This window comes from Callospermophilus lateralis, chromosome 17 (genome assembly GCF_048772815.1).
Source record: "Callospermophilus lateralis isolate mCalLat2 chromosome 17, mCalLat2.hap1, whole genome shotgun sequence".
Classification (NCBI taxonomy): Eukaryota; Metazoa; Chordata; class Mammalia; order Rodentia; family Sciuridae; genus Callospermophilus; species Callospermophilus lateralis.
This window is the reverse complement of record NC_135321.1, coordinates 14,015,118-14,032,823: the sequence shown is the minus strand read 5'-3', so window position 1 is coordinate 14,032,823 and position 17,706 is coordinate 14,015,118. Positions and strand designations below refer to the sequence as shown.

General features: G+C 37.1%; 1 protein-coding gene across 1 annotated transcript in view; it reads left to right on the top strand.

The window, feature by feature from the left end:
• The window catches only part of Cdh20 (cadherin 20), a 213,388-nt gene extending 195,895 nt beyond the window's left edge, over positions 1-17,493 (top strand). The window contains exons 8-12 of the mRNA XM_076836731.2: positions 3,468-3,604; positions 5,678-5,799; positions 7,067-7,184; positions 12,134-12,385; positions 16,670-17,493. Coding sequence (XP_076692846.2) covers positions 3,468-3,604; positions 5,678-5,799; positions 7,067-7,184; positions 12,134-12,385; positions 16,670-17,175 — 1,135 coding nt within the window. The 3' untranslated portion in view covers positions 17,176-17,493. The remainder of the gene's footprint in view (positions 1-3,467; positions 3,605-5,677; positions 5,800-7,066; positions 7,185-12,133; positions 12,386-16,669) is intronic.
• Positions 17,494-17,706: the final 213 nt, after the last annotated feature.

Below are 17,706 nucleotides of genomic sequence, written 5' to 3'. Positions count from 1 at the left end.
CCCCTGCCTTCCCCTCCTTTCACTTCCCTCTACCTAATCTAAGGTAACGCTTTTTTTTTTTTGCATTACAATTCTTAGTACACATATATATCACAATTTTTGTATCTGTTTGTATATAAAATATGTTGACACCCAATTCAAGTATTCATACATGTACTTTGTGTTATGATGTCCATCACATTCCACCATCCTTGCTAATTCCCTGCCCCTTCTCTTCCCCTCCCATCCCTCTTTCCTATCTAGAATTCATCTATTCCTCCCATGTCACTGATGAGAATTTTGAACACAATGTATCCCCTGGCCACTATTTAAACATGTTATAAGAACACAATAGTTATAACTCTATATATATGGTTCCAAATCTTAGTTCTGCAAATTACCTGTGTAATGTATGAAAGTGCCTTAATTTCTCTAAGCCTTTGTTTCCTTATCTGATGATTGGTAAAATAATGTCCCAGAGACACTGCCAAACTTTTAAAAGAAGCTATGTATTAAGAACATGGTAAAGTGCCTGGTATTCAATAAATTACAGTTATTACAATTACTCACCTTTTTAGAATAGAGTCCCTCTCCCAGTGTTTATGAGTTTTCTCTTATATCTGTTGATTGTTTCCTTTGCTGTGCAGAATCACTTTAGGGGCTGGGATTATAGCTCAGTGGTAGAGCACTTGCCTAGCATATGTTCAATCCTCAGCACCACATAAAAATAAATAAATAAAATAAAGGTATAAACAAAAAAAAATTTTTAGTTTGATATAATCTCATTTGTCTATTTTTGATCTTATTGCCTCTGTGATTTTAGTCATATTCAAAAAACCATTGCCCAATAGGGCACAGTAGCACATGCCTATAATCCCAGCAACTCAAGAGGCTAAGGGAGGAGAGGAAGAGGATCACCAGCTTGGACAATTTAGCAAGACTCTTTTTCAAAATAAAATAAAAGGGGCTGGGAATGTAACACTGAGGTAGACTCCCCACTGCTTTAAATTCCAGTACCAGGGTGGGGGGGGGGGGACATTGCCCAGACCAATGCTGTACAGTTTTCTTCTAGTGGTTTTACAGTTTCTGATATTATATATTTAAATTGATAATTCATTTGAGTTGATCCTTGTGTAAGAAGTCAGATAAGATAGTTTTCTCAGTACCATTTACTGAGGAGGCTATACTTTCCACATATGTATTCTTGATATCTCTATCAAAAATCAATTGATTGACCACAGAGATATGGGTTTATTTATGGATTCTCTAGTCTATTCCACTGTAATGTGTCTGGTTTTATACCACTATCATGCTATTTTAATTAGCTTTTTAATATATTTTGATATCAGGACAAATAACCAAAAAAAGACATATAGATATCCTACAAATATACAAAATATGCTCAACATTACTAATCATTAGGAAAATACAACTTAAAGCCACAATGGGCTGTCATCTGTTAGAATGGTTATTTTCAAAAACATGAAAGATAATAGATGGCAAAGATGTAGAGAAAAGGGAGCCCTACTCTGTTGATGCAATGTAAATTAGAATGCCATTTTTGGAAAAGAGTATAAAAATTATTTGATATACTAGAAACAGAACTACCATAAGATCTAGCAATTCCACTTCTGAATATAAAACCAAGGGAATCAAAATCAGTATATTAAAAGGTCTGTATTTCCATTCACTGCAATATCATTCACAATAGCCAAGATATGGAAAACAATGTAAGTGTCCATCAACAGAAAAACTTTTGAAATGTGGAATATATATAGAATGGAATATTATTCAGCCTTAAAAAAGAAGGAAATTGTCAACTGAAAACAACATAAATGAATCTTGAGAACATATGCTAAGTGAAATAAGTCAGGCAAAGGAAGACAAATACTACATGATCTTACTTTTATGAAGAATCTTTAAAAGAGTAAAATGGTGGTGACTGAAGGGCAGTGGTGGGGTGGGGTTTGGGGTGGAGGAGAGAGAAAAGAAAGATGTTGGTGAAAGGGTCCAAAATTTCAGTTAGGAGGAATAAGTTCTGGTAATCATTTGTATAAGCATAGTGGCTGGTTAACAATAAGGTGTTATATATTTCAAAATTGCTGGAAGAGTTGAATAAATGTTCTTACCAAAAAGAAATAATAAGTATGTGAGGTGATAAGTACATTAAAATAAAATAAAAATTACTAGTCCTTGGTAAAGACTGAGGACTACATAAGGTTCTCAATAATGGTTCTCAATCATTATTGTTTATCAAAATCCCTTCTGGAGGATTTTAACATACTGATGCCTGAGCCTTGCTCCATACTTGACAAATCTCCCAACATGAGGACCAAGTGAGCTAATACAGGTGAGAGAACACGAAAGAATTAGACTGCCAAATCAAATTCAACAGGAATTATAGAGCTTACCAAGTACCAAGTTTACTAATGACTTGAAGGATACAGACAATAGCACTTCCCTTGGAAAGGTCTGAAAATGTCAGGCACAACTGCCTGTATATAGCTGCTTTTTCCCACATAAAGATGCAAATTGGTCCAGATTGAACAGGAGAGATTGAAACAATGGATGAGGTTAATTTTCTGAACAAAGTCAATTTTATTATAGAACACCAGTTATTATACCCTACTAAACTACACAGCTTACATGACATCTTCCAGCGAGGTATATCCTATAAATGTGTTAACTTCAGGTTTATTTATAATAAATAACATAGACAGACCTCATGCATCCTGATAAAAGCGTTCTATAAGAATCTTCAGCTGGTAAATACCATTACTGTATCTATCAGAAGGTGAGTCTTGGCATGTTTACAAAGAAACTGGTACAAAGCTTTCCTCCCCAACAAGTGATATAATTACAAGAACTAGAACCACTAATCTATACCTTTTCCTTTTTTCCAGTTTCAGATTAGTATTTGAGAATTCACTTGGATTTTGAACAAATATATGTAGGGGGTTTTATTATAATTCTTGGGGAAGTATCAGGTCTTAAGTAGAATAAATTGATCTTTAAGTAGTTTAAAACTGCCCTAAATTCTTGGCACTGTGTTTATTTATTTATTTATTTATTTGGTACCAGGGATTGAACTCAGGGGTACTCAACCACAGAGCCACATCCCCAGCCCTATTTTAAATTTTATTAGAGACAGGGTCTCACTGAGTTGCTTAGAACCTTGCCGTCGCTAAGGCTGGCTTTGAACGTGTAATTCTCCTGTCTCAGCTTCCCAAGCTGCTAGGATTACAGGCGTGCCTCACCTCCTCCGGCAATTTTATTTTTTAATCAGAAAACTGAAGCAGTTCTTTATTTTTTGTTTCTTTTGTTTTGGGTTTTGGTATTTGTTCATTTCTGAATATAATAAAATGATGTCTTTTAAGTATTCATAACTCAGATCTCAGCCACGTTTCACATAGTTATATACTCAGTTCTATCATGCTATTGTATTTTTATCAAAATGCAAATAATGTGCATGATCCATGTTTTTGCAGATACTCCATTGACAGAAGCAGTGATCCTGGAAGATTTTTCTATGTTGACATTACAACAGGTGCCCTAATGACTGCAAGACCGCTAGATCGGGAAGAATTTTCTTGGCATAATATTACTGTCCTTGCCATGGAAATGAGTAAGTATCATAATAAACTGGTCTCCATGTAGTGATAAAATGTATGCACAAAGTGCAAGTTTCTAGAACTTGTAACAAAATTCAATCTTTAAAAAAGAAACTGAAATCACATTTTATGCAAATAAATGAATGTATTCTGCTAAAATACCTTGAGTATCTATTATATATTTAGCTTTTTTTCTGGAGAAAAAAGCAAACAAAACATGCAAAAGCAGTAAGATAGCATTCTTATCCCAAGTAGCTATGAGTAAAAGGAATGGTTACAGAGAAATCTAAAAGACTTTCAATCTTTAATAAGTTTGCAAATGTACATAATATAAATAATATTATTACTCAACGAAAACAAGTATCAATAATATATCATTCTTGTTAAATAGACACCTACTCATGTCCATGCCTGTAAGAATCAGGCATCTCATAAAAAAGGCAGATTAACATAATAAAATTATAATTGGAATGGCAAATTAATAAAAACTATATTAAGATATAGGTTATAAACTTAAAAGGGGGGCTGGGAATGTAGCTCGGTGAGACAGTTCTTACTTAGCACACACAAGGCCCTGAGTTCAATCCCCAACACCACTAAAAAAAAAAAAAAAAAAAAAAAAAAAAGACCTGAACACATTCAACTTTTTTCATAATATATACTGATGATAAAGATTCAGGGAAATATAGTTCCTAACTTATTAGCTATAGAACTAGGCACAGCTATTCAAAAGGCCAATTTGGCAGAATATATTAAGATTCTTCAAAATAGTCATACTCTTTTTCTCAGGAATTCTACTGTTAGTAATCATCTTTTTAAAATTATAAATATCAGCAAACACTGATATAACAAAATGTTCACTGCAGAGTTATTTTTAACTATGGAGAAAGTGGGAATTACCTAACAAATGGAGATTGGCCAAATAAATTACAGTACAACCTACTGTCAAATGAGAATATCACGTAGACATTAACTATCATGATTTCAAAGTATATTCAATAACAGGACAGTCTTCTCCTAAAATTATTCTGAATTCAATATTTTCACTTCACTTAACTGCATCCTGAGTATATATATATATTTGTGTATGTGTGTAGCCCTATCTTTTTGGACACACACATTAAATTATATACACAAAGGATATCTCAGGTGGTAGGATTATGGATTATATTCATCCTCTTATGCTTTTTCTGATATTTTTATTATTCCTTCTACAAATAAGAACCACTATTATAATTAAAACATAAATTCCAATTACGTTGATTTTTCCAGCATCAATATTCTCAAGAAAGTAAGAAAATGAACCAGAAGAATAATGCCTTCTGGGATTTAGTAAAAATTATTTACTAAGAAAAATTTCTGTCTTGTAATTTCGTTTTGTCTCCTTAGGTGCTGAACAAATCAGAAAAAGATAAGAGCCGCACCACTGGGGCTGTGAAATTGTCTTTGTGTGGCAATGCCAAGCAAAAGACACAGACCTAAAAGACACATTTCCCCATAAGTGCCTATGGCTTCTGCCCCAGCCAAAGACATGGACTTGGTGTGGGTTTAATCTGGAAATATACCATTAGTCCCTAAGCAGAAATAAATGTACAGTGTTATCTGTATTCCACTAAATAACTGGAAACCTTTTAAAAATATAATTCAAAGAACTGATTAGTCCACAGGCATAAGGCCAAGCAGTGTCACACAGCATGCATCCAATGAGAAATGGGCTGTTTTAAAGCCCAGAATACAGAATTGACCTATCTTTAATTCCAGAACACAAATTATGAACCAAGCAGAAAACTCAAAACTTCTTTTTAAGGTCTGTTTTGTGACACTCAGTTCCCTCAAGTCTCGCCCTTCCCTTCATACTCCTGATGTTAAATACTTTCAGCAGACACTTCCTTCTGTCCAAGCTTCTTATGTCTGGCCACACACTCTTGACAGGCAACACACACATCCTATGCTTATATTCCCATTTCCATGTATTTTATCCATTTCTTTGCAAATAAAACTGACCCAATAAATACCTACTTTCAGCAAAGAGCTACTTTTCTGCATTATAGAATTCTCACCTTCAGTTTTTCTTGCATTCTCTTTAGACAATCCCTCCCAGGTGGGAAGTGTTTCTGTCACAATCAAAGTCTTAGATGTGAATGACAATGCTCCAGAGTTCCCCAGATTCTATGAAGCTTTTGTCTGTGAGAATGCCAAAGCTGGGCAGGTAAGATGGCCTATAAGCCAGCACCCCAATGTATAGAAACATTGCTTCAAATAACCAAATTTGCCATCAAAGACATTTCCACTCTACCAGTACAGTTTAAAAAACAGTCCCCAAATTCTGTAGACCAGCTTTCAACAGTTTACATATTAAGACAACTATCTGGAGACTATACTACCTTTTATGATCTAAACAGGGCTTTGACAGAGGCTTGATTCACAGATAGCCTGTGTAAGTTGTCTACCCATCTTCAAACAAAACCATTATCATTCTAACTATAAAACACCTGCTCTCAATCTAGAAGGGAGACACCATCCAGATCAAGAGAAGAGTCTTGCTCTTTTCCTAAGAATAGCTCAATCCTTTAAAATATGCAATAGGGAAAGTTTGTGTTCTATATCTTATCTTAGTTATCTATATCTTATCTTAGTCTCAACCATCAATAAGGTCTATATCTCGTACTGCCCACCTTTTCTATACTGTCCATACCCCACCTGCTATTGTTGCAATTCTGTTTTACACTGCTTTCTGCAGTGGCTTTTTCATCATGGTCTCCAGAGCCTTCATGGAAACTTATTCCTTTGAAGAACATTGTGGAACAGACAAAACCTTGCCAAAGAGCTCAACAGGAAGCCACCCCACCTCTTGTTCTCCCCACCACCAACCTTAGCTTCTGACTCTAGTCTAGTCCCACTCTGGGGATATCTTTTCTAGCTCTACCTCCTACCAACAAAATATGTCTGTCAGGTAACCCCAACATTCACATCTGCTTTCTCTTACTTTAATATAACCAGTGATGATGTTTCTGCTTAATTCCCTCCTAGGTAGTAGTGACCACTCTTAAATAGAGTTTCTAAAAGATAACAATTTAACCCTGAATTTTCACCCTGTGATGTTAAGAAGATAGGATACAAAGAGGAAAATTAGGGGGATAAACAGGAACTTGTGGCACTAAACAGTTCTTTTACTCAAAGTCTTATATTTATACTGTCTAAAAATGACTGAGCATGGTGTAGGACTATAAGCTATACTGAGGTCTAAGGTATTTAGGTAACATTTACCTATGCCTATTAACATACTCAGGCCCAACATTAAACCAAAATTAACTTTGGAATTATGTGATGGCATGGAAACTTCTCAGGTGAGCATCATGATATCTTTCTCATTAGGTAAAACAACCTATCACTGAATTTCAAGGCTTGAGATTTCACTGGACCCTGAAGCTTTTTCCTTTGACTCCAACTCACCTGATTTCATATCCCTCCTTCAGCTGATCCAGACAGTAAGTGCTGTGGACCAAGATGACCCACACAATGGTCAGCATTTCTACTACAGCTTGGCTCCAGAGGCTGCTAACAATCCCAACTTCACCGTAAGGGACAACCAAGGTAATAAGGGGTATAAATGGCTAAAAGGATTAAGTGTACAAAGCACTTTACAATTTCAAAAGTATTTCCCCATACCGTGTTTTGATATTTATAATGAACTTGTAAGTTACTAATCCCTCTGATTCCCATCATCCCATTTGATAGCTTAGGCTGGATACTTTCAGTTAGTGTACCATGCAAACAGTGTCAAAGTCTGCCTACTCCTTAACAGGAAGGAGGATATTAATGCTACTTCACAGTCCTCTTTCTTTTTTTAAGTTCAGCTTCACAACAAAAAACAGAGAGTGCCCTCTGCTGACTCTAAAACTTCTATTCATCATTCAGTTGGCAAATGTTTAAAGATGCTTGTTCTGTGCCAAACCCTGTTGAAGACACAAAGACAAAATCCTTCCTTTATTCCTATAGATAGTAGCCATGTTTACATGCACTGAAACATGGGAGTAACCTGAGAAAATAATAAACAGTGATCTAGATAAAGAGGAAAATCCTGAGGGAACAGTTCTAATCAATGATCAAAGGGGGGAAACAGTGAAGATCTCTCAGAACAAAGGGAAGGCAACAGCTAAATAAGGTAATAAAGGGCAAACAGAGGAAAACAAGCAGTTTGACCAAAAAAACAACTTTATAATTTATAAAGTCTAAATTTATAATTTATAATTTAAAAATACATACCCAGGTGGGGGTCCTATTGCAGAAAGTGCTCCCCACTGCAATCTCTGCTAGAATTGTACTTCTAGGCCCTTCTCCAACAAGCATTCAGAAAAGCAAAGGAGATTAAAGACACACTTTTTTGAGTAAAGATGGGGAAAAAGGGGGACTTTTGTTCTCTAGTGAGATGATTTGTTCCAAAGAAAGATCAGTGCAATTGCAAAAATATATTAAATCTGTCAAATCAACTCCTTATGTTGTTAACTCACTACCAAACAGTGATCTGACCTTGAGGAGGTCATGATTTCCTTGGGCTGCAGTAACTGTATTTTCATTCCAATTCAAAAATATTATGACTTTGTAACAACATAAACAAGGGGTAATAAAAAGTCATGATTAGGCATGCTTTGCCTTAGTCTCAACCATCAATTATTTGAGATTTAAAGTATTAATTCAACCCCATATGATAGTCTTCTATAAAACCTGAGAATCTCAAATTTATTTTGTTCTAACTGGAAACTATTCTTCAAACCACACATTATCATAAAATCAGTATGATAATTCTGGGAGGAAGGATAATATGAATCCTAACAACTGAAAAATCACAATTAAAATATCCTGAGATTTTTATTTGGTTAAACTTTTTGAACTATTCATTTATCTACTTCATAGGGAAATATCTTCTACAAAAGCAGTTTCAGTCTCCTCAGGGTTCATGTTACAAAAGAAATCCTAGAGTGCGAAAGATAACACTTTATGCTGTTTTTTCAAATTTCCCGCTAAGTGTCTCTCATACTTGCCAAAATCAATACAGAAATTTATAGCAGCAAAATTCTACAAATTTATTAAAGATGACTTTGGGCACCAATTCATGAAACCGATTTCTTACAAAGATAGTCCAGTGGAACAAAACGACAAAAAAAAGATATGACTCATCTCTTGGAAGGCTTCCCAAAATAGAAGTCAGTACATCTTCAACAGAAAGCATGCACTTCTAATCTCCACATGACAGTTTATCCCATCAGTATCATTTATTGAGGCTTATTAAAAAACTGACCAACATCTGATATGGTTGACCTAATGTCAAGTGCCCAACTCCCATGCCTGAATCATCATGTCCTTTTATGAACACAACAGGACATTATCACAAAAAATGCCTTTTTATACTCTAATCTTGAAACATTATGAGAAGGATTATGGGTACAAAGCACTTTACAGTTTCAAAAGAATTTTCCCATAATTTACTTTGATATTTACAATGAATCTATAAGGCTTTAAGGAAATTACTAATCCCTCTGATTCTCATCATTCCATATGATAGCTGGGGAAAGTAAGCAAATGACCTAAGATCAGAGAGTGAGCAAGTATTAAGACTGAGACTAGAAGTCAGATCCTAGGTTGTGGCCCCATCTTCCCACTACACACATTTATATTTATAGAAACAATACTCTTTTCAAGCAGGTTATAAAAGCCCAAATTATCACATTCAACAAAAAAAATTCCAATTTCAAATGGCTACTTTATGCCAGACTCCTTCCAGGACTGGACTTAGCAATATGAAGCTCTGATTTTTTTTTTCTTCTTCAATAACTCTTAGATCAAGAAACATGGTTAGCAGACATAATATACTACTTTTCTGAATGCTGTTCTAGTCGGTATTTTGCAGGGTACTGGGGATTGAACTCAGGGGCATTCAACCACTGAGCCATATCTCCAGCCCAATTTTTTATTTTATTAGTGACAGGATCTGACTGAGTTGCTTTAGCACCTCATAGTTACGGAGGTTGGCTTTGAACTTGTAATGGTCCTGTCTCAGCCTCTTGAGCCGCTAGGATTATAGGCGAGGGCCACCACAGCCGGCTTTCTAGTCAGTCATTTTTTATAATCTAGTCTTATGACATAGTTAGGATTAAACCAAAAAATAAAAATAAAAATAATCAAGGAAAACCTGCTTTCTGAAAAAAAATAAATAAAACTACAAAGCACAATTAATCGTACTTACCTATTAAGTCTAAAAACAGAAAAGCAGGTAAATGGGTTGTATGTTAAGTGAACACATGATTATAAGCCTCATATTGGTAACTAATTATTATCTTTATTCACTGAGAAGAAAATAAAAAGAAGACAGCCTGTATCAAAGCAGGAAGAGATCATGACTATCTAAGTTATTTTTTGACAGGCAATGTTAAACTAAATAAAGTAACTATATAACCCAATAGAGTAAATTGTATATGTGTGTGTGTGTGTGTGTGTGTGTATGTGTGTGTATGTGTGTGATTGAACCCAGGGCCTGGTGCATGCCAGGCAAGCACTCTACCAACTGAGCTATATCCCCAGCCCCAGAAGAGTAAATGTTCTAAAGTCAGTCTGTCCAGAGTTCAAATCCCAGTCTGCTACTAAGTAGGTTAGTGACTGAACAAATTATAAAATTGTCTAAGCCTTAATTCTCTCACTGTAAAGGGATATAATTATCACTATCTCACCAAATTTTTGATAAGATGAAATGAGATACTATACACAAAGTGAATGTAACTAGCACCAGCATGTGTACCATTTAAAAAAAAAAAAAAACGGAAGGAGGAGGAAGAAAAAGCAATTAAGGAATTGTGTATAATTCAGAACAGGCTAATTTATGCTACTGGAACAGACAAACCAAAATCTCAGTGGCTTTTCACAACCAAAGTTTATTTCTTGCTCAAATAAAGCCCATTGTACATCTGAGTTATCCAAGACAACTGTTCACCATATGAAGCTCAGTATCCCAAAGTGCTTCGATTCCATCCCATAACATTCTTTCAGTTATCACAGCAAGGCAGGAGAACCACACATCAGTTCCTTCAAGCTTCTGCCTGCAAGTAGTAACACAAATCAATTTTACTCATATTTCATCAATTATACTAAGAAAATCACTTAGATATGTCCTAATTCAAGAGGTTAAAAAAGTATAATCCTTCATTGAGTCCAAGAAGGGAAGTCATTGACGATCACTAATAATGCTTACTTTGGTTAGGCTCTCAGAAGCTTTTGTGAAATTCTAAGCCCCACCATGGGAAATGTGAAACACATCCAGGGAATCTTCCATGTTGATGGTACTAGATTTGAGAGAGGCACTGTTTGTATGTCTTACAACGTCTCTCAAACTGTTCCTCTGCTAAAAAGATCTGAGCTTTGCAAAAATATATCTGCTTTAGAATTCAAAGACACTCCAGGAAATCTAAGAATATAAAACAATCAAAAATCTCAAAACTTAACATTAGGCAAATGTAAATATAAATAAACCCATGTACTCATCAGCTTTGCAGAAACATCTCTAATTCGGCTAGAGGAGGAATAATTTCAGTAGGGATAAATTCTGGTGTTCTGTTACACAGAGGATGATTATACAACCATATGTATAATTCAAAATAGCCAGGAGAGAGGATTTTGAATGTTCTCATCAAAAAGAAGAAATAAATGTTTGAAATGATAGATGGATAACCTAAATATCCTGAGTTGATCATAGATAATATATAAACCACTGAAATATCACATTGTACCTCCATAAAGATGTAACTATTATTATCAACAAATTATTTTAAAAAAAACATGAAGGGAAAATAACTAATATTACTGATCAAGAACAAATTTTACCAGTTCATGTTAACTGTTTAAACTTAGACTGCTACACCAGGAGAAATAATAGAGTGTGTCAGATGTTTAGAGGATTTCAAATAACCTTCTACTAAATGAGCAGGTTCTTCAGGAAGTCAGGAACTGCAATTCAGAGGCATAAAAGAAAATAGCAAAAGACATGAATTCCAGCCAGAGTGGTAAAAACAAGCAATCCACTGCAGCCACATGGGCTCCTCAGCATTTTCCTGGAGGCATAAAGTAGCACTGGGGCCTGGCGAGCTGCTAAGTAGGAATAAACAGGGACAAGTTGCCAGTGATTGTTCACTTCTATCAAGCTTTCCTAGGGACATTTTTGCTAGATCTGAAGGTTGACAGTTCGCCCTAGGCACTTCATGTCACAAAGGGTGAGACAGGTTCTCAGAAAAGTGTTTCTCTCCTAGGCCTCAGGGTTTTGCTTAAAGGCAAGCAAAAATCTTGGGTTTTTAAATCCAAATACTGACCCAGGCCATCCTACAGTAGCTACAAATGAACAGTTCCAGGGAACATAAACTAGCCTCTTTCCTTCCTATCCCCATCCCTGCCCACTTGCTTTCCTCTATTCCATAAATTAATTCACCTGTTGTTTCTTCCATTTTCTTCTCTCATTTTTCCTTTTTCTTATTCAACCCTGGAACTCCTTACTTCTTCAGATAACACTGCCCGGATTCTAACCAGAAGGTCTGGCTTCCGGCAGCAGGAACAAAGCGTCTTTCACCTTCCCATCCTGATAGCAGACAATGGGCAGCCAGTGCTGAGCAGCACAGGTACACTTACCATCCAGGTATGCAGCTGTGACGATGAAGGCCACATCATGTCCTGCAGCCCCGAGGCCTACATGCTCCCAGTCAGTTTGAGCCGGGGCGCCCTCATTGCCATCCTAGCCTGCATCTTTGTCCTCTTAGGTGAGTAGGTGGTTCCTTTCTTTTCCATCATGGTGGGTCCTGCAAACGTTTGCTCAGACTAGTCAGTTAATCCCAACACAGCTACTCAGAATTGCTCTTCTACTCCATGCTTACTGAAAAGGTGGTTAAGTAAAGTTTGTGGAAAAGTACAAAATTGAGACAGTTCCTGAAGTGTATATATATTCATCAAGCATATACAATAGGTTGGAACACCATGCTAGGTGCTTGAATTAAGACAGACATGTCCCAGTCTTCAGAGTTTATTTCAAATCAAGTTCATTTTTTATACCATAGAGCCAAAATTAAAATTTAAAAGAAGATACAATAATAATTTATAACTCCATCATTTCAGATTAGTAGTAGCTAAATCACATAGAGGTAAGTGACTGGCCCTAAGCCAAGTGTCAGAGGCAGAGCTCAAACTGAAATGCAGGAGGACATACATTGGGTACCTCATCTCAGCAGCACTGCCCTTCTGAGTGCTCTTTTTCAGATTCTGGAGATGGCTAAGTGTTACAGAGAAGAGGAACAAGTTATGTATCTGGGAAGATGGGATAATGCCTAGATACCATCTCAAGTAGAGTGGTCAGTGAAGCCCTCACAGAAAAAGAGAACTTTGAACAGAGGTCTGAAGGAAGTGATCAAATAAACCACGTGGATTTCTGGGGAATAAGCTCTTTGTGACATTACTGTCCCTGCTAGGCAATGTGGCCATCATATAAAAATCAGTGACTAAACAGGGCCAGTTTGCCTTTGATGATGAAATAAAAAGAGGAGATGACAGGCTAGAGGGATAGCACTATTGTGGTAGGGGTTACTTACTTTTTTCTCTCAAGTCATACTGCAAGACTGCCTCTTAATTCCCTTATACATAATGCCATCTGTGTCATTGTTTTTGAATTCCACATTCAAAGACAAATACCTAAATCATCTATTGAAGCCAAGAAAACATCCATACATATATTCCACCTCTTCTTATTGAATTATGCCAAAGCAAATATATCTTACCTGGGGAAAAGTAAACTTAATATACAAAAATATTATTTAATATAAAAGAAATCCCAGCTTTCTATGAGGGAAGAAAATAAAGCTCTAAGTATTTCAATTAAAAGATATTTGCATATATTTACACACACCCTCCATCTCTTGTTTATCTACACACCAAGAGACGGAGTCAGAGCAAAGAAGAAAATTCCCCACTATAAAAAAATGTCTATTTGACTGATTTTCTAGGCAGGCCCGTAAAGCAGCCCTCTCAAGACATTTTAAAATATAACATGTGGCTTAATTTTGTTGACATAGTTCAGTCTTACATGAAGGAAGTAGTAGTATAAATGAATAACCTTCCTAAGTCCTTGGATCCCTGGATCAGAGAGATTTATTTTCTGGTCCATGTATACTGGCAAGTAAAACCTGCCTGAAATTCCTTGTGTGTCCATAAGGTGGCATCGGGAGTCCTTGAGTACAGAACAGGACCACCTGTAAGAAGCTGTTGAAAAAACCTGCGCCTAGGAGAAATTTCAAGAGTGGATGCCCTTACTTCTATCTTTGGAAAACATTCTCTAAGTTTACTCTGACCTGCCAAAAAAACCCATCATTACAGAAAGACTGATTTAAAGAGAGTAGCTCAGAGAAGCTCTCAAGTTAGAAGTGGTGTGCAAGGGATAATTTATTTCGTCCCTCTCAAACCCATTATTTCTTGTCTTTTGAACTATACAGAATAAGTAAACAGTTAAACAGTTTTTAGGAGCTAAGTTAAGCAAAGGTATCACAAAATCCACATGGTTTTATGCATTCTTATTTCTAGAGTACACATCTCACATTAAATATAATTCATAAAACCATGTAAAATTTGAATTGCAGTTGATTTGTCAATAAAATACTACATTTTGTGGACAATTAAACAAACACATTAATTTTGACAGTTTTGATTTTGCAGGGATTTTTTAATGTCTGAAAAATGTATCTAGTTCTTAGAAAATTTCATAAGTCTATTCACTATGACTGTTGTACATAAAGAGTAAATATCCCACTAGGCATGGTGGCACACCTCTGTAATCCCAGCTAAATCTGGAGGGTTAGGCAGAAGGATCACAAGTATGAGGTCAGCCTGTGCAACAGTGAAACCTTGTCTCAAAATTTAAAAGAGAAAAAATTAAGGGTCAGGGATGCAGCTCAGTGGTAAAATGCTTGCCTAAAAAGAATAAACAGACCTAAAACTGATTCTCTTCTGTCAGGGAATCGGGGGAGCCTTTCAGCTAAGGACCATTTTTCCCAAAATATGATTTTCAGGGTGTAGTATGATACTTAATATTAAATCAGATTACCTAAAAAAATAAGATAGATGGCAATAATAATAATAATAAATTAAGATGGACCAGTTCCATACACTGCTTAATTCTCCATCACCATCAGAATTTCCTCCAGAAGATACTCAAAGACTTTTATTTCTCTTATTTGTTTTTTCTTTTAAGAGATAGAGCCTTACTATGTTGCCCAGGCTAACCTCAAACAATTCTTCTACCTCAGCCTTCAGAGTAGCTGGGACTACAGTTGCATGCCACAATGCCTGGCTACTCAAAAATTTTTCTCATTTTGCATCCTAGCATTTTCCAAAATATCACCACTGACACTCCAGGGTTACTTGTGTGAATCACCTTCCTGTTGCCCCAGAATTCACTGACCATGTCTCTGAAATCTAGTGGTAACACCTGTGAGCCTATAACCCTTATTACTGCCTGATTTGTATTATCATCAATGTTTATACTCTTCTTAGCCTGCAAATTCATCAGAACAGGAACTATATCATAACCAATCTTATTTCCCATTGCTTAACATAGAGCCTAAACAAAGATTTAGGTTTTAGTAACTGTTTACTGAATCCCACAAACAAAGCATGTTCACTTAGACTCCCATTTTTCCATCTGCCTTCAATTCAAATTACATTCCAAAATTGGATGCTCAGTTCGAAGTCCCACTTCTTTAAAGTTCTCTTAGCTTCTTTCCCTGAAATCCTATAGTTCTAGTCTATACCTCATGTTTTTATACACAGGAAAAATACATACAAGTATGTAATTATTTTCTGTGTGTGCATTTCATCAACCAAGTTAATCACAAAAAAAGTTATTTACAATTAACTGCTATTTATATGAAAAGCTCATTCTACATTCAAATACTTTAAAAGTCATTGTTGTGAACTTTGTTATATGGTCTGTAATCTCTTACTGAATATGAGTATATGCCACTATTTTTTTCCTTGGATAAACTGGGGTCTTATTTTGCAGTGCTGTCAAACTGTCACTGTTCACCAGCTGTAACAAAGCACACCAGGGGGGAAAAAAAATCAATAGCAGTTCTACAGCTAGAACCTCAACACACTTCCTGGAAAAACATTTTCAGTCACAAAGATAAAGAGTTCAATGGGATTATCTCTATCTCTCCTCTAAATCCCAGCAAACACACCCTTAAAAATAAAATTTTAAAAAAATGGTGCATTTGTTGGGATAAAATTTTATCCAAACCTGCACATCTAACAGTGTGGTGTTTCTTTGATAACATGATGAATTATATAACATGTCACTGCTCATTCCCTCCCTTCCATGAAAATGACTAGATCCAGAAAGCCACAACTATCTCTCTAATGAAAGGCTTTCCTGAGGAATCCACCACACGGGTCATTCATGCTCTTACTTTTTTTGGAGGGGGTATAAAAAGACAACGACTTTAGTTCATATTCAGTTCATGTGTCTATATGCATATTAATTAATATATGATTATATTTAGAGTTAGAATCCTATAAAGATACTAATATAAGAAAGCAGAATTTCACCCACATAATACTTCACATTACAAAATAAATGTATATTCACTGTTATATGGGTCGATACATGAAGTGATGCTTAGCTTATTTCATGGCAGGACATAGTGCTTTGTGCTTTTTAAGTGGGATTTCACACTAGATTGGGTGGGTGCACGTACACACACACACACACTCACGCAGTATCAAAGCAGCAAGCTGATGTGCAGACTTCACATCTCACTTTTTAACTGAACCAATTTAAGAAATACAGGGCAACTTTTGCCCACACGTTGTCAGTCTAAATGGCAGAAAGAGCGAGGAGGAGGTAGGTAGCCATGAACTCTCCGAGGACTAGCGTACCCAAGCGCAGTCTCTGAGCTCACCATTCCGAGTTCTTCCTGAGCCTGGGGCTAGTGGCGGGTACTTCTAGGGACAGCACACGCGGAGGCTCTTACCATAAACGTCCTGTTCCTCTGTCCCGGCAGTTCTGGTGCTGCTCATCCTGTCCATGAGGCGGCACCGGAAGCAGCCGTACATCATCGACGACGAGGAGAACATCCATGAAAACATCGTCCGCTACGACGACGAGGGCGGCGGCGAGGAGGACACCGAGGCCTTTGACATCGCCGCCATGTGGAACCCGCGGGAGGCGCAGGCGGGAGCCGCCCCCAAGATGCGGCAGGACATGCTGCCCGAGATCGAGAGTCTCTCCCGCTACGTGCCTCAGACGTGCGCCGTCAACAGCACCGTCCACAGCTACGTGCTGGCCAAACTCTACGAGGCCGACATGGACCTGTGGGCCCCACCCTTTGACTCCCTGCAGACATACATGTTCGAGGGTGATGGCTCCGTGGCGGGGTCTCTGAGCTCCCTGCAGTCGGCCACCTCAGACTCAGAGCAGAGCTTCGACTTCCTCACCGACTGGGGGCCCCGCTTCCGGAAGCTGGCGGAGCTCTACGGGGCGTCGGAGGGGCCCGCGCCCCTGTGGTAACGGAAGCCAGGAGGGCAGGTGCACGTCCAAATCCAGACGTTCTCGGAGGCTACTTCGCGGACGAGGTGCAGCCGATCACACGCTCTATACTGTGCTGGAGAGTGAGGATGGGGTGAGCGGGGTGAACAGAGCTCTCTCTGGATCAGCTTTACTTGGTCAGATTAATTTAAATAATCAAAAGGAAACCCAGGAAGAGGAGGGCAGGATCTCCAATTATCTTTTTTCTTTTGTCTTTAATTTTTTTGACACTATATTCAAAGGCTTGGAGTCCAAGGTGTTAGACAAGCCTGGCTTTTTTTTTTTTTTTTTTTTTTTTTTTTTTTTGCCATTCACCAAAGCCTTTGTCACTTTGCCATCACAACAAAGGTACTTGTCTTAAATACAGAGATGGCAAGTGAACGCAGGTAATAAAAACGTCAAATTCATTTTTATTTTCCACTTAGGAGTTTTGCTGTATGATCAAACTGCAGAAACCAACCCACACACAAGAACCCTGAAAATTTGTTCTTCGGGGAAGTTAACCTACTTGTT